Below are 17,549 nucleotides of genomic sequence, written 5' to 3'. Positions count from 1 at the left end.
AAAAGACAAAACAGAAGACAGGGATCAGTCACAAAGAACTGGGGCAGAAAGGTAGAGGATGTGTGCAGCATAATGTTCACATGTGCTTTTTAAACGCCTCATACTGTGCTTAAACATGATGAGTCTGGCTGAGGCAGAGAGGCATCTGAGTATGAGGGGCTGATGCAGGGAACTGTTCCCTCCAGAGCCATTGCAGGCACTCCCAAAGAGCCTGTGAATGCTCTTTGTCAGATTTCCTTCACCATCACCACATCAGCCTGTGGTGAATGGGAGCTTAATACAACATGAGGGGCAAAATAATGAAATACTTCCCACAGTTGCAAAGTTTGCCACAGGCGAGACTGAAAAGGGTTCTGAAAACAGTCACCACTGCCTCAAAGCTGTTGGAAACCCTATTACTTACATTTTATAGTATGGGAGACCAAGGCAGAAAGAGATTAACGCTGGTCTTACAAGAGTCTCCTCAAGTTATGCAATGGTATGTGCTTATTTCTCAGTTTCCATTGCTGTTCTGGAGATGTACAATCTACATCTACTGGGAATCATATCCTTCAGCACAGCAACCAAATCTATCAAGGGAGGGTAGTCACATACCATCATACATCTAGTTCCTTTGAAGAAAACACAGCATATGTGATTTCCAAAAACTTAGTCAAATAACAAAGTGTCGAAATACTCAGAACTCTTGACTCTCAGTTGCCTGCTTTAAGAAACAGACTTCCCACAAGTAGAAGAACTCTGCAAGCTTCCATAGCTACGCTAGAAACATACTTACCAGCTGCTAAATCATTACTTCCTCTGGAAAAGCATCTACTTTAGAAACCCTTAGTTCTCGGTTTGCATCTGCTGCTCTGAATGAAAGTGTTCTTATACTTCTGGACTGATCAGAAAGAAAGCACCTGGCCTAGTAGCAGACTTTACTACATGCAGAACAGAACATACATACCATCAGAGCTCCAACTATTCCTCCGACTGCTCTGTTTGATGGGGGTTGTTCCAGGGAGATCACAGCATGTGAAGATGGCACTCTGCCCAGGGACCTGCACCAGCTCTATGCACTTGCCGTTGAGCTGGGAGGACAAGGCACAATGCATTGGCTTGTATGCAAAGGCAGAACAATATCCTGAGAGGCAGGCCCGCTGGTAGAAATCTAACACCTTCTTCCTATGTGGAAGAGACAAAGACCAAAGTTAGCAGAAATGGGCTGTGTTTCTGACTGTACCAGCTATAGTTCAGTGTAGAAGTCACCACCTGGGTAGGTGGAAAAATGTATTCTGTGAGGAGCAGGGCAGTGTTCCAACAGGGGCGGTGATGAACATTGCTGGTTGTTCATCAGACAGATGAGTATGAACACAGTACTCTGAATGCTCTTATTGACATCCTCTATGATTGCCAGATGAGTCTAAGGAAGTTCACTGCATGGCAGCAGAAATTGAATTAATCAGAGAGAGGTTATCTGTAGTGAGACAGACACCATGGAAGGAAATGACAACATGATGATAGTAACTATGGCAGAGATAGTTACAGCAACGGACTCTTCTCCTATCCCCTTTCAAAGTTTTGGTCCCAGGAGCTGTATTTCAAGTCCACACTCAGTCAATATTCAGTCACTAGAATAGTGTGAAGTTCCTTCTCTCTGTTGAGCTCACAAAAGTAACAAACTATACATGGGATTTTTCATTGGGTTCCAAGATGATAAATACTCCAAAAAGTTCTAGTGGGAGTTTTCTTACACCTGAGGATTAGCAGACTTAGAAGAACAACTCGCTGATATTCAGTGAAACTAAATATTACTGGTTTGTCTGTTCTGCTACAAAGAACAGAAATTTAGCCTATAGAAAAATGTGCAGCAGACGTCGTCAGATGCTGGACAGCTACAACAGGCCTAAATGGGTGTGATGTGTTGTGGAGGACTGGTTTAAAGGTGTCAACGGTAGGCAGAATTGATCACTTTGCATTTCATGTAAGATATTTCTTGAATAAGAAAACAATTCCCTGCCACCATCAAACGATCCGATTATAATCCATTGTCCTGCTACATGGTACAGTCAGGCTCCACTTATAAGAGGCTAATATGTTAACAGATACGGTACAGATTACTTCTTGACATCTAATCTCTTGCACCGCTATGATTATAATAATTATAAGCAGAGACAGCTTATGTTCATAACCTACTTCAAGCTTCTATTAAATAGCATAAGCATCAGTAAAGGGAATTTTAATAGAGTGGCCACGTTCCCTCTGCAATTTTGCAGCAGTTCCTGAACGCACCAAATGACAAAGCTGCCCACCTGTCAGAGCCAGAGAGGGGGTAGATATCGGTACCATCCCAAAAGTCTGTGCAGGCCTCAAGGATGATGTCAGCTGTCCCATGAGAAAACATCTGTTCAGTGCCTGAAATATGGAAGAACATGGTATGGAATATGGAATGAGTCAGCATCACCCATACAGGATCCCAGGCAAGAGTTCTCATAACAACTGCTCCTTTATTTGTCAAAACAGTGCTCCCACCAACTGCCTTGATCCACTCCAGGTACGCACATTCCTCTGTTGAAAGTCTTCAGTCCCTGTCAAGAAATTATTCAAGACTGGATGATACGTATGTGTTCAGCTGCTATTTGTGTCCATCTGGGAATTCAAACAAGGCTGTGATAAAATGTGACCCAGGTAGTCAGCTCCTATTCTTTCCTTATGTTGTGTTAATCCCAGTCCTACAGAAGGTGGGGAAAAATCCTGCTCCTGCATCCAATGGAAGAAGAAAATATATTCTTGTGTGCTTGTTCTCATGAGAGTATCAACACCAGTGATGAGTCTATGGGGTCAAAGTCTGCCTGAAATGGAAAGCGCTGGGCCAGAAGTGAATCTAAAGGCTAACAGCCATTCCTGAATAGCTTCTTTTCAAGTAGAGAAGATAATTTAACAGCGTGACCGGCAGCATTAGGTAGCAGCCTTTTCCACAAAGGGTCCTGAAAGTGAGTTAAATCAGGATGGGTCAAAAGTTCAGCAAAGCATACTAAAAAACAACTCACGTTGTGATCAGGGAAGAACTGAAAATCAACAGATCTCACAGCTTGTCCTATTTTTTCCTTACTCTACTTTACTTTTTAATGCAGTCTGAAAATCGTTCGTTCCCTCTTGTAGGCTGAGGTGTTAAGTGTTTCTTGAAGGTGTGTGATGCTACTTGTCTGATGCAGGTCCCAGGCACAGGACACAAAGTGTGTCAGGCTGTCTCCCCTCTACCCTTCCTGTTCCCTTTCATTTGCACTGATACATTAACATTGCGCGCACGTAGACTTCACTGTCTAGGTTCCCTCCTCCAGCTGCTCTGTGACTTTGCCCCCAACAGCTTCAAAGCTGATCTAATGAAAAAAACATCACTGCCAAGAAAAATGAGCCCCAAGGCCTCTTGGAGGCATTGTTGCTGACTGCAAATGCTCACACTAGCTGGTAAAATCAAGAGCCAAGAATATCCACTCGCACAAATCAGGCAGGGACCTTCAGGAACACCAGAGGATTTTCCAAAACACAGCAGCTCTCTGCTTTCTGCTATAAATAGTCATCGCACGCCAAGTTTATCAGCATAACAAACCTCCAAGACAAATAGGAGCTGTGTGTGAAAGACTGAGCCTGTTTCAGGGACACAAAGGAGTACTTGTGTGGGGCTCTGGTTAATTTTATTGTATAAACACCTAATCCTTCCCACCTTGGTCCTGCAGTCAGATAGTCCTTGTTGGGAAAGAGAAAACAAAACATGTTCATTGATTCATGCAATATTTATGGCCTGGACACGGAGCAAGAACTTGCAGATGACCACACACGTGCACATACCTACATTTCTGCCTGACAGCAACTGCAATCCGTTTCCTATAGGATTCCCGTTCAGCATCAACAGTGTCCCACATAACAGTCCCTCTAAGGGGTAAGTGACAGTGACAGCATGCTCCATAGCATGGAGGGAGCTCGTTCAGCTGTCGTTGCCAGCAAAGTGAGCTCAGCCTCTTCCCTCCCTAAATCATGAACTTAAAGGCCAGAATTTCTTCTCAAGGGAGAGAGCTCATGAACAGACAGGGAGGACAAGTATCCATTTATGACTGCTGGAACTCGTTAGGAAGAACCAAGCCTCTAGAGACGAGCCAATGAGACAGAACAAAAAATATATATATTTCTAAGAATGAAGCTGCAGCAAGGGTAGACAGAGACAGTACCAAGCCATTTTACTGCACCAAGGACGCTGGTGAGCCCCTCATTTCCATGTGGTTACTATGGTTTTGGGATGAATGCTGCCAGATGGTGAGGCACGTACTTCAACGGAATAGTAAGGAAACATGCAGATAAGCTACCTCCTATTTCTGCTACAGCTGTAGAATTTATGTATCTCCCTTTGACTTCAGCATGTCATGGGAGTGGGTGGATTCAAAGATTTATTCACAAATACTGAATCAGGAGAAGTTAGGTAGGATCATCTGTTCTGACTGTGCAAATACAGTATTTGATTTCACATAATAGCTGCATAATCCATTATTTCTGGTTGCACACATTTTAGAAAGTTTCAAGGGCCAAAACTCTCATGTGAGAGGTGTTCCAGTGGTTAAATAACCTCACTGGCAAAATTCCTCTTAGAATTTACTCTAGACAGAATAATCCAGGTCACACTCATATTCGTCTGAGCTCCAGCCTCTGAACTAAACCGTTTAAAAATGAGGATAAGGAGTTGAAATGAGGCAACATTAAAGGTTTTTCAGCTACACTAAGAAAGAATTAGCATCAGAAAAAATCTTGCTCACAAAGGTAAGATAGCAGCAAATGGGGCAAATGAAAAAAGCTCCTCCTAAATTAAGACACAAATTTAAGAAGAAATAGGCAAGAGAAGCCGGTTTACTTGGTAAATTTGGGGCCAACATAGTAGCCATATTTCAGATTCAATACTGAACATATGCCAACTCCAGAGAGCCAGGTTCAGTCGATTTAAGATATTAAGAAGAGACTAAGAGCCCTGACAGACAAGCTTTTAAATCTTGCTGAAGTTCTTTAAGATCTCACCATGCCCATCTGCACAGCTCCCAACCCCTCTTTGGATGCCCAAAGAAAGAGGCAGCCTTACTGGTAGTGGTGTCCTTCACGAACAGGTTAATCATGTGGCTCAGCGGTGGTCTCCTCTTGGTAATTGATGAAAGCTTCCCCAGCATCGTCTCCTTAACCATCTCATCACTTGGCAAGCGGTACAAGGCCAAATAGTTCTCCTGCTTGAAAAGATCTTTAGCACCTGGTGTGAAACCTGAAACGTGAATGCAAGGAGGAGAAAAGTGAGACTGTAACCAAATCAAAAGAAAGGTCCTCTCCTCTTCTTTGCCATCCATCTTGCCTGCTCTCATTCTGACATTACCCCATAAACAGATAGGTAAGTTGTGCTCTCTGTGCATCTGCACCAAGATGGTTCAAGATCTGTATTGAAAAATATTCAAAAGGACTAGATGTTACTAGTAATTAGAGCTTCCATGCTTCTGGTTCATTGAAGAAAGGAACGGTGACACTGAAGAACAAGCATAGAAGTGAGTTCAAGAGCTTTCACATTTTAATTCTATTGCTGCCTCTAACCTTTTACCTCTTCTATTCCTTGGTTTTCCCATCCATAAGAAAAGCTGAGGTACTACACATCATTTACACCCAATCTCCTGGTAAAGCATCCTGGTAAAGACAGGGCAGCCAACCATCCTTTAGTAGCTGTTCTTGTCTCCAGATAAGATTGTCAGACTTGAGCCAGAAGAACACCAAGTCTAGCCAGGGCTGGCTGGAAATATCTTTGAGGACAATTTTTTCCTTTGATAGAATCTACAATGTCTGAACTTGCCAAAAGCAGCCTCTTTAATAGACTCTTTTGGCAACCCAACAGGGGCAGAATCAGCTCTGTAATTCCACCTTCTCAGCAACAAGAAATTGGAAAATATTTCTCTTGTGCTTTCTAAGGATTAAGTGCCTACTGGCAGCTCTGATTTCTTTGCGTCCGTTCATCCAATTTCTCCTTACCTATGAGCCTGGCAAGCTCACAGAGGCCCCAGGGCACATGGACAGGCAGCACGGCGTTGTGAGTTTCCTGGAGGGCAATGTTGCAGAGGTGGTCAGAGAAGCGGCACAGACGCTCTGTCACACTGGCATTGCAGAGATTGAGCAGCACGTTCAGGCCCAGAGGCTTGAGGGAATTCAAGTGCATCTGCCAGTTGGAGTCATCAAACTGGATGCAGGAGGGGTTCTGCTGGTCCTGGGACAGGCTCAGCATCTCAAGGTGGTAGTCACACACAAAATCTTCAGCCTCACAAGCCAACACCTCAGTGTCACCGGCAACCTGGTCCAGCGGACAGGAAAATTGTGGTTGTTACAATGAATACAGCTTGAGTACAGAATCTTACAGGGAATTCCCCATTTAAATTCCCAAAAGAGGAGACTCTACAGGCTTGTCTATCTTATAGCTCCACGACAGACTAATTGTGTGCCCCTTCTAGATGTCTTACCTGAGTATGCTCCTCCTCTCCACCCTCTGTGTCCTTACTAAAACTCACGTTGGACCCAGAGGGATGCTTGCTTCTGCTGTTTGGCTTTCGGTGGGCATGGGCGTCGGGAGCCTTTGGAGGGTCACTAGCCCAATTGTTCCTCTCTTGCTCATTGGTCACATGGACTGCGTCTGCCAGGGAGCCAGAGAGCAAAGCGTCTCTTTCATGGGGCTGCAAGAAACCAGCAAAATGAACGGTGTTGATTCTGTGGCTGAACGTGAACCACTGTCAATTCATAAGCAAAATGTACTGAACTGGGAAGAGAGAGGAAAGAAGAGTCACTGCTTTACAGCTCCTGTAGAAGAGGATCTCATCCTTGCTGCTTCTTAATCTTTTAAGCATAGAATTACAGCCACAGGAGTTCTCTGCTGGCAAAGAGCTCCCTCTGCAATGCTACACTGCATGTCAGTCATGCTGTGCTTAGAGCCAACGTACTGCATTATGGTTCCATGTCCCTCACCTCCTCTTCCATCTCAGGGTGGCAGAAGGACCGCGTAGACAGCTCATCAGTCAGGTCTTCATGGCTATCATGTGGTGGTTCCACCTTCCCACTGAAGAACAGAACAGTCTCTGGGCTGGGGTTTGGCCAGGAGAGAATCCCCTGCTTGTCTACACAGCAGAGCACCTAGAACAACCCACAATACCCCCAAGAAAGTAAAATCTCAGTGAAAACATGTCTTGGTGGTCACAGGCAGTTGCAAATACCATGAAGTTGAATAAACACATGGGATGACAGATCATCTTCATCATCCTTCTGTCTTAAGAAACTGCAGAATCTGAGATTTCCCTGCTCTAATAGGATCGATAGGTTGTTTAATACCAATTTTATCTAAGGATATTGCAAAACTAGGCATGGAAACCATGGGAAGGGAACATCTGCTGAACCTGTTTAAGCAGTTACGTGTTTCAGCAGTTACCTTATCAGGACCAGAAGAGGGTTGTGGAACATACAGACATCCTTTTAGATGCCACAGAGTATCTCTAACTATTGTTTCAGCCTGTGAATGTGCTGCTTGGAGAAGACAGTTATAAGCTCTTCTACAAAGACAGGTGCCTGAGAGGTCTCTGATGGTGAATGGATTACTAATAGTCAATGCTCAGGGAAGGACTGCATGAACAATGCAAATGGAGCATCCATGCAGGGCTTCTCCTTCTGACAACCCAACAATACTCACAGTGACAGATCCCAGGCTGTGGAGCAAGCTGGAAGTGAAGCTCAGAGTTGGGGATTTGCCTTTTAAAACACAGAGGAAGTGGCTCCAGATGCAGCGTATCATTTCCTGCCAAGGGAAGCAGAGGACATCAGCCAGTTAAAGGCTCATTCAGAGAAGACAAGGGGAGAGAAGGAAGAAAAGGAGTACGACATAACCTGCTTTCAGGTTCAGCACAGTGATACACTGTAAGATAAACATCGGTCTCTGTGGGAACCAGTTAACTGATATGGCGCCGATGTTCTCATGGGAAAGGCATTTCTTCCCTGTTCCAAAGGATTCTAAGAAATATTCTGATTGTTGAATTGAGAATTCACTGAAACTACCTTTGTCTATCCAAAAACACAGGAGGAATTTGGAAGGGATTTCTTTTGCAGTGAATCAGCTGCTACCTCTAGGTATTTTTCCCTGAATTAACCCTCGTCTCGTTGGATCGAAGAATTGGATGCTCTGCCCTAAGATCAAGGTCATCACCCTGCAAATTGAGTAAGTAGAGTCAGTGTGGTAAAGTGACTTTCCCAAGGTTACTTACTGAGGAAGTGATGTTGGAAATGAAGCCAAGGTGGCCTGACTACTGCATCATTACAAATGAATTGTAATCAACGAGGTAATAAGCAGAAGGAAGGAGATATTTTGCAAAATTAAAATGTCACAGTGGCACCCTACATCTTCCACATGAAAACATTTCAGAGCAAGCCTCTCAGTTCAAACACCAGAGCTATGTTTTTTCTCTGGGCACTCCTAAAGCCAGCAAAGCCAGGTTTGCATTATAATGGTATTTTTCTGCTTTTTAGCTGTTGCTCTGGAATGCTGTCACTGAAGAGCACTTCCCCCCAAAGCTCCTTAGATCTAGTTCCTTAGATCCTCAGGGTTAGTACAGTCATAAGGTCAAATGCAAACAATCACGAGCTATCACAAAGAAAAAAAAAACACTCTTGTTTAAACCAGTTTCTTGCAAGAAAACTTGTTACATAGATACAAAAAGGAAAGAAGCGGATCTTTTAAACTGGGAAGGTCTGCTCAAATCAATCCCATTTTTAATACCTGAAAAACAGCTCGGCCAAATGGACTGGCATAGAAAGACAACAAAATATTCAGGAAAGAAAGCATGTGTATCCGTGTGCACTCCCCTATGTAGCTGGGAACAACAGGACGTAAATTGATTCTTATAATATCCAGGGATTTTTAATCACTCCTGGAGTCCATCTGCCTCCTTATGGAAATGGGAATCTTAATGCCCGATTAGACAGCAAAGTGTCTTTCCTCTACCTACCTGCTTAATCTGGGTGATGCAATTTATAGAGTGGCCAGATGCAGTTCCTCCCCCTGAAAACTGGTCTTTTCAATGTTTATTTGTTCCAGATTTGGAAGCATTAGTAACGTTCTTAAGCTCATTAAGAAGCCTCTGAAACAGGATCAGACTTTTGGCATGAACATCCTATGCTCCCCGTTCTGCATTTGATCTTGGTGCTGACCCCCATCCTCACTATTCTTTACTTTTGTCTCGAAGGTGTTTCTGGTATAAGCAAAATAGGTCGCTTCTTTCTGACACAGACCATAAAAAGTTTATTTTACTCCTGGAACAGGAGGACTTGAAAGAGGCACTTTCTTCAGGACAGAAAAAAGTTTATTTCAAACCATCTGCAATATTCAGAAAAGCAAAGCTGGATTCAGTATCAAAGTCACCTCGATTTATGGTCACTAGAGCAGCATTTACATGGGAGGATGTAGGAGGAAGACATGCAACCTGCATGCACAGCAAATTAAAGCAGCAAGTGAGTGACAATGGACAACTCGCACAAGCAAAAAAAGGTCTAGGAACAAGCAGGAGTTCAGACAGGAAGGGGAAGGATATCATGAAGTTCTGCAGTGAAGCTGGAAGAAAACAATTCATAATAGTAGTACCTGAGAAGATACCATCTCTGTGTAGCTGCTGAGAGTGTCCTCTGAAAACTTAGCAAGCTGCAGCAAGAGAAGAGACCAGTTACTATAATCGTGCTCAGAAATGTGTCATGAGGAACATCCTTCCCTAAGTACTACACCTTCAGAGAGAAGAAAGCAGGAGTCCTGCTCTGACAGAACTGCTATGCCAAGACAGATCAATAATTCCTCAAAGCAATTAAGTCTTCAGCGGACTATGTCATTATCTACTTGTGAAGCACAAAGTGCTTGGTGCTGTACATCACAAAAGACACAGTCGTTATCTAAATGTCTACAGAGAAAGTAATAGCAATCAGATCCAGAGGAAGCTCTTTCTGGATGGTTATTTTAAGATAGAAAGAGCCAGTATTGACTGAACTGTTTTTAAGCTATACAAGTCAGTTAAAAAAAAAGGAGCTAGATGAGCGGTTGTAAAAGCAGGTACCTGGAACACAATAGACACAGAGGAATGAGGTGGTGTGGATAGGAAATGAAAAGAAATGAGTTAGAGCAGAGCACTATCATGGGGTTCTTGGAATTACACTGCAAAATTTACTAACTGAAAAACTGTGCATCCAGCATAAAAGAACTCCAAAGTAGATGTGATTTTGAAAACCAGTTTAAATTTAAGTAGATTCATAGGCATAAGTGAATTTAGCAATTCCATTTGTATATAAAGAAAACAATACTCCAAATACTAATGCATATATCTGGCACTTTAGAAGGGATCACTTTAACATAGCTTTAAAAAAAAGACAAGACAAATCTATCAGAAATTATGTAAACTGAAAAGTATGAAGGATATCTAGGAACTGTTTAACAATATTTTATTAAAATTTAAAAAGCAACAATCCCATCATTTAAAAAAAAAAAAAAAAAAGTCTGGTCTTGAGAGGGAGTGAAAACAGAACTAAAAGTTAATATAAAAATAAGAACAAGTACACCAGTCCACTGCTTGATAGACAGTGAAATTGCAAATTGTATCGCAGGCAACCAGATGTGTTGAACAGTGCTATTCCTCATTCAGTGACATAATCATCCCATATAATAACCATGAAATGTTTTCCATTTTAACACTAGCTACTGAAACTAAATTTGTTTTAAACCAGCACACTTGGACAACTTTCTGAGTGATACTGTTCGTTTTGAATATGTCTTGAAGCATTGATTAAGACCCAGCACAATGGAAGAAAGCTAACGTGGTGCCAATACCTAATCAGGGCAAGAAGAACAAACCAAGTTACCACAGGACCCCAGACAGACTGATTTCAGACAGAATAACAGAGCAGCTGATATGAGGCTCAAATTAAAAGAACAGAAGTGGAATAATACAATCAGCGCCAAACACCACAAGCATATGGGTAATAAATCTCATTATGCTCTTGTGATTTTTTTTGATAGAATTACAAATTTGACTGATAAAAGTAATGCTGCTGATGTAGTACATTTGGTACTTTGACTGGATAAAAAGGGCTTTATTGGTTTTCTAGCAAAACCAGAGTGACACCAGAATAACAGGTCCCATATTCTGTATATTAGAATTCGGCTTTCTGGTGTATCTCCAAATGGAACAGAAACTAAGGAATCATTTGCAATAGGATGTGTTACTGGCTCAGGCAGGGCCAAATTCTAGTTATGTTATTAATAGCCTGACATAAAACACAAAATAATTACTGATAGGGACTGTAAACTATACAAAGATTGGGGAAGGGTCTGATATCAAAGAGAACAGATCATTGTTACAGAGCAATACAGACTGCTTCATAAAAAAGCAAAAAATGCATACCACAAGTTCAAAAATAAGTCTGCACACCTAGCAGCAAAGATGAAAGTTGGGCATACAGAATGAGACTCTAGCTCATAACACAGTAACTCTGTAAATTATCAGCTGAAAAAAAATGGCCATTTAAAGCAGTGGCTAAAAGATCTAACATGATTCTTTGTGCCATTAACAAGGGAACGTAAAGTCCAAATTATTCCAAAGTTCAGCACAAGCACATCTGATGCTGGAATTTGTGGTTTTTGGAGATTCATAATTCTACAGTGATCCTGAAACACTGGAGAAAGCTAAGAGGAAAGACAAAAGATTATAGAGTTGGAACATATGCTTAGAGTGACTCAAAGTGCTAAAACTGTTCCGTTAACCAAAGAGATGGTAAAAGGGAACGTGAGCAGCTACCACAGAATAGAAATTTTATTGACTTGGCAAAGGATGTTAAAAGTTTTAAGGGCTGGAAATCAGATACTACAAAAACTCTGACATGGAATGTCCATTTTTAGCAGTGAAGGCAAATAATTACTGAAAAAAAACTATCAGAGGCAGTATGAATATTTTCAAACCAATACCAAATCCCTTTCTAAAAGCAATGCTGCTGTAGTCTGGCTATAGTAATGAAACCTGAGGCAGAAGCTCCTCTGGGGAAGCCTCTGGTTTGTGCCATGCAGGATGCCTGACTACCCAGTCACGCAGGTTGCCTATGACCTTAAAAAATGGCAATCAAACAGCTTCAGCGTGGTAGGAGGGGGCAGAAAGTGGAAAAGAGTGTCACACAGGCCAAGTGATTGGAGAGGAAGAAGGTCTTACCTGCTACATTTTGAACAAGGTAGAGAGAAGGAAGGAGTGAAATAGAGAGGCCAAAAGAAGACTGCCCTAGCCAAGAGTGAGAATGACCAAGACACACCACAACGGTTGTTCTGCAGCAACAAGGACGGAGGATCGTGTTTGAGATGTCACAGAAAGAGCTGGTTGGACAGAGTGAGTTGCCTGGACAAGAAAAAGAAGATAGGAAAGAATACAAGGAAGGTGCAAATGTGAGTGACAAGGCAAATGGGTATGTTGAGAATGAGGAAGTAGAGAAGCTGAGAATTTCTGGCTTTTCCCAGCCAAAAAGCAAGGTGTGTAGAGAAAGAGGAGGCTCCAAGGAAGGAAAAATGTGATGCAGAGAGTGGGTGGAAAATGTAAAGAAGAGAAAACACTGAAAAGAGATGGTAAAGGGGCAAACACTTCATTGGGGGAGGTAGCATGTGTCCTCCCTCTCAGGACACAGTAGTCTAATCACGTAAAACCCATAGGGGAATGAACAGAAAACAGACCCAGGGCCACAGAGACCAAGGAAGGACATGAAGGAGAGAGAAAATCTGTCCCAGCACAGGCATAACAGAACGCAGCAGAGAAAACAAACAGCACAGTGCATCCCACCAACACTGCCACTGGGAAAGAACAGGAGACACCCATCAGCACATCCAGTTCAGGATCACACATCCATCAGACTACCAAATTCCAGTCCCCAATACAGCACAATCACCAGAAATTTCTCTTACTCCCTGACCACTGGCAAGACCAGGCCTGCAAGCCAAGCCCCAGAGCCTCAAGAGAAGGCTGCTCAGCCCACAGGGTATAACAGTGGATTGCGAAGGATCTTGTGTATCCCATTCCTTCTCCATAGCTAAATGTTCCCTAGTTGTGGCCATCACGTGGCATTTATCTTCACGTTGACTCCTCCAGCAGATTGTATTTAGCTGATAGAAACCATGTCTTGATGAGAGTGACGGATTCTCGGGAGCTTCCTATCACCTTTGGCGTATCTGTAGACAGGCTGAAAAACTGAAACCTGTTCAAGAAGCCATACGGTGCTGCAGGAAGAGGACATTGCTGGGATACCCAAAGATCCAACAACGTTTTATGATTATGTGAATACATCTGCTGAATTCACTGTGATCGCCTCACAGAGCCCTTCTCATCTCCTGCCCTTTTCTCTGATGTAGTTTGATGTGGAAAGATACCTACCAGTGAGGTGGATGAGGCCTTGCTCATCTGGGCTAAGACTCTGGCTTCTCCAAAGGCTGTAGCAAGAATCCACAGGACAGGAAAGAGCATTGGAAGGATGGGTAGGACACCATTCACCTGAAAAAAGAAAACATCCCGGAATATGATCAAGCACAGAGACAACAAGAAGTCAGATCTATCACACAACCTCTTTTCCACCACTGTGAAAAGACAGGTAACAGGCAATAGCAGGAAGTATGAGGAGAGCTTGCACTGGAAGGAGTGCAACGCAGGGAGAAGCACAGAAGGGAAGACACACACGCACACTTAATGGTTTGTAATGAAGCAGGACATGAATAAATCACACTAACTTGCAGCTGGTTTTCCTGCCGAATTTGGCATAAGCTCTTAAAGTTTAAAAGCAAAATGTATCACAGACATATACATACATGGCAAGAGAGAGAGCAAAGAAATTAAAGAGTAGTCTCGGAAGAATGGCCAAGGTAGAGTTATTGTCTTGCTCCACTCAGAGCTTTTGGATCCAGTGTGCACAGGATGCTGGCATGGGATGAAGCACGTTGCTGATGAATTAGTCACAGTGGTGCTCTGAGGAGGAAAGGTGTAGCGGAGCTCAACACACTCCTTTACCTGTAGCTGAAGAAGAGTGTACTGCCAGGAAGCAATTCCAGGAGCTTTGAAAATGAAGCGCACAGCATTGGTAATCAGGAAGCCAGCCTGCAATTCAGAGATGACGCTGTCAGCAAATTACCACTACTTACAGGGAAGGAGTTTTCTCTCCTTTGTAAGATTCTCAGCACTAGGAAAAAGTACAGAAGATATACTTGGTCTGCTGCTGCAGTTCTTCCATCCACTCACTGCTAGACAGCACAGCATCTTTGCTCCTCTGAACTACCCAACGTACACACAGTCAGCTAGTTAGCTGCATGAGATAGAACCTGGACACAATTTCCTGTTGATGGCTGCAAATTCTTCACCTATATTGACCAAACACGGCTATTTTCAACACCAAAAGCTTGAAATGAGACCTACCAGTACAATCGGGACAGCGTATTTCAGCATCACTGACTGTACGGTGAACCTCTCATTATCCAGGGCTGTCACAGGACGTGACAATGCCATTTCCAGACACCACCTGAAAAATGGAAAAGAAAGCTTGAGATTTCAGCAGCCAAGGTCCTAACCCTGCACCTTCTTCAGATACAAAATTGTGTTCAACCGATGCTATGAAGGGGACCTTTAGAAGAGAAACCAAGATTCAAGAGCTTTAGGAAAGCAAACATCTTTTTCTTGTTTTCCAAAAATGTGGTTTGCTTTCATGCTAACATGGACACATTGATTTTATAATTGCCTCGGGGCCCTGGCCTTTGATTTACAGAAGATGCCACTGCCCAGAGAGTTATCAATTAATCTCTATCCTCAGTCTCAATCTCTAAGATTTAAAACCGTTTCATCTGGTGTCACGCACATTTCTAGCCATCAAAAGCATGAAATCTATGACCTTCCTGCATTGTTCACATTTAGCTGAAAAGTAATGAGCCGAACAGAAATACTTTGAATATATATGTTTTTAAATATCAGCTAAGGAGGACAACTGAAGACAGACAGTAAGAGTCTTATAGTTCTAGAATTCCCAGGTGATGTAAAAGAGACAGCACAACATATTTGGAAATTCCTATACTGGACTGGTAAAATCTCTTACTTTCCTGACACGAGACAGCAGCAAGGACCTAGACAAGCTGTCAGACTCACCTGACATTATCAATTATTGGGGTCTTCAAGACACGGAAGAGACGATACAGCTGAGGATTCTGAGGTCCCTTCTTCACTTCTCCCCGTGGGGAGGGTGGAGGTGAGAAAGGTGGAAAGAGATCTCCTGGCTCCAGAACTATGTGCTCATCATCCTAGAAAAGAAGTCAGAGAGCCCAAAGGCTGCATGGCTGGGGCCTCAGTGGAAGCCTGCTTCGAGGCACTGGACTTTTAGTTAAGCAGGATCCTTCCCACTGCAAGTGACACAACGCATTTGTCATAGTTCTTTCAGCCCTCCCTCAAAAATTAATTAGTTAAACTTCTGTTTCAAACTTGAAACAAAATTAAATGCTTGTGAGCCTTAAGCAGTGACAAGGCACACCTGGCTATTTCAGGAACATTAGCATTTGGAATGAAAGGTACAATAAACAACAAAGGTAAATCTCAAGCTTTACTTTTTTTCTGAGCTTCTTCAAGCAGCTAAATCTTTGCATAGATCTTGTAATTGATTTCTTAATGTACTTCTACTACAGGTTTTTTGTATTACCTTCTTTTATAATAAATCAGTAGTAAGGGGAAGGCTAAAAGAGACAAATTTTTATTTCTCCACATAAAAAACAGGACAAAGTAGGGGTTTTGTATGTTATATCCTACTGGATATTATTTCCTTTATTATCAGCAGCACATTACACTTCCCCCTTGACCTGGAAGAGATGGAAATATGGTACTTTGGTATCACATTAGCATCTCCTGTCCATTGTGTTTGGGTGTTCTAGGGAAGATTCAGTCTGTCTTAACAAAGCACTTTCTTTGACTAAACTGGAGTTTTAAAGCATTTTCAAGGCTGGAAGTATCAATCACTAAGACTTAGAGTATTAGCAAGAAAACCCTGGGAAACATGTCACAGGCCAGGGAACCAAGACGAGCAAGTTACCTTAATTCCTCTCAGAGAAGCAAACGACTCCTGGCCTGGCCTCAAAGCAATGACGTCTCCTTCTACCAGCAGGCTCACAGGCAGGTTGACAAGGTGCCCATCCCTGTAGGCCCAGTGGAGGGACCAGGATGGGGCATAAGGCATGTGGAGGTCCGGGTACATGGAGTCTGGCCATTTCACCTCTTTGACAAGTGTATCTGAAAGCACACAGCATGAAGGAAATAAGTGGTAGAACTTCTGGAAGGGCCAATCATACATCGATTTACATCCTACAGTGGCTAAGATCAGTCCATTCCCTGATCTTTTACCATTTCTGTTTCTCCTTGATGGCTTTCCCCACCACCACCACCCTGTACAAAGAACCAAACAGTCATAACCTTGATACATACTTGCACAATGGAAAAGCTAAAGGCTGTCCTTAAAGCTGCCACACTGAAATGAACTGCCTCCTCAAGTTCAAAAGCCCCTGTTGAGAAGATGCTCATGCACAGCAATTTATTTCCTTCTGTTCTATGTTGTGGTACAACCCCACGTATTCTTCTCTCATCATCTGCTGCAAGGCATATATTTTTGTAAGATTTTCGGGATTTGAATTACTCCAAAGCACAGACATAACAGACGCCTACCTGGTAACACACAGATTGGAAGCACATGGCCACGACAGCTCAAAATAGCTATTCCACAGGACAGGCATGAGTAGGACAATTCTCACAGCCTGTGTAACGCAGGGCAAGGCTAGTAAGCTCAATTAATAACGTGTGTAATCAGGTTTGGAGAAAAATCCTACGTGCGGGGAACACAAAATCAAATGACAGATGAACAAGAACTCACCATTTATCTTATCAATGATCGTCTGAAGTCTCCTCTCCACCTCTCTGCACTTCAGCCTCTCTTGACGCCCAATCATGAAGAGATCCAAGAGGAGAAGGAAGAAGAGTGCCAGTGCATTAACTATCTCGGCACCTTGGCTTTGCACAGCAAAACAGAAGAAAGGAGAAAGCAGATGAGGTTTGAGTAAATGAATAGAACACGCTGCCAGCCACCCACAGAGATAAATGCACACTTGTTCAATTGTTTATTCCTACATCCCACAGAATTATGGCTTAAAAAGAAAAGCAGAGAAGCTATGATCACACTTCTTTAGGATACCACCACTAGAAAAGTTTGAATAGAGCTGTCTCGATTCAAAAATACCTTTACAAATAGTCGAGTGTGCTATGGCTCATGTGACAGCACAGTAACTTCTCTTAGGAGACACTGACTTCTCTGGTTTCAAAATCCTTCTGAACAATTGTAATGTCTTAGGATTTTTCAAGATCTAGGAACCCTGCAGAATGAAAATCTCATTCTCTCCACAGAACAATCTCTGGGTCTATCAGAAGCAGAATTAACTTGGCTGAAGTTTT

The 17,549-nt window shown here is 42.7% G+C and overlaps 1 protein-coding gene across 3 annotated transcripts in view; it reads right to left on the bottom strand.

Moving 5' to 3' along the window:
• Positions 1–17,549, bottom strand: part of TMEM94 (transmembrane protein 94) — a 50,094-nt gene that overhangs the window by 12,022 nt on the left and 20,523 nt on the right. For all 3 annotated transcript variants that reach the window (XM_032199700.1, XM_032199698.1, XM_032199699.1), the window contains 14 exons: positions 16,975–17,111; positions 16,144–16,340; positions 15,213–15,364; positions 14,493–14,595; positions 14,091–14,177; positions 13,464–13,580; positions 9,662–9,718; positions 7,721–7,825; positions 7,006–7,170; positions 6,507–6,716; positions 6,025–6,340; positions 5,102–5,275; positions 2,292–2,394; positions 947–1,164 (listed from right to left, as the gene is read on the bottom strand). In XM_032199700.1, coding sequence (XP_032055591.1) covers positions 947–1,164; positions 2,292–2,394; positions 5,102–5,275; positions 6,025–6,340; positions 6,507–6,716; positions 7,006–7,170; positions 7,721–7,825; positions 9,662–9,718; positions 13,464–13,580; positions 14,091–14,177; positions 14,493–14,595; positions 15,213–15,364; positions 16,144–16,340; positions 16,975–17,111 — 2,141 coding nt within the window. The remainder of the gene's footprint in view (positions 1–946; positions 1,165–2,291; positions 2,395–5,101; positions 5,276–6,024; positions 6,341–6,506; positions 6,717–7,005; positions 7,171–7,720; positions 7,826–9,661; positions 9,719–13,463; positions 13,581–14,090; positions 14,178–14,492; positions 14,596–15,212; positions 15,365–16,143; positions 16,341–16,974; positions 17,112–17,549) is intronic.

The sequence above is a fragment of the Aythya fuligula genome, chromosome 18, assembly GCF_009819795.1.
Source record: "Aythya fuligula isolate bAytFul2 chromosome 18, bAytFul2.pri, whole genome shotgun sequence".
Classification (NCBI taxonomy): domain Eukaryota; kingdom Metazoa; phylum Chordata; class Aves; order Anseriformes; family Anatidae; genus Aythya; species Aythya fuligula.
The sequence above is the reverse complement of the archived record's forward strand: the minus strand, read 5'-3'. Positions and strand labels throughout refer to the sequence as shown.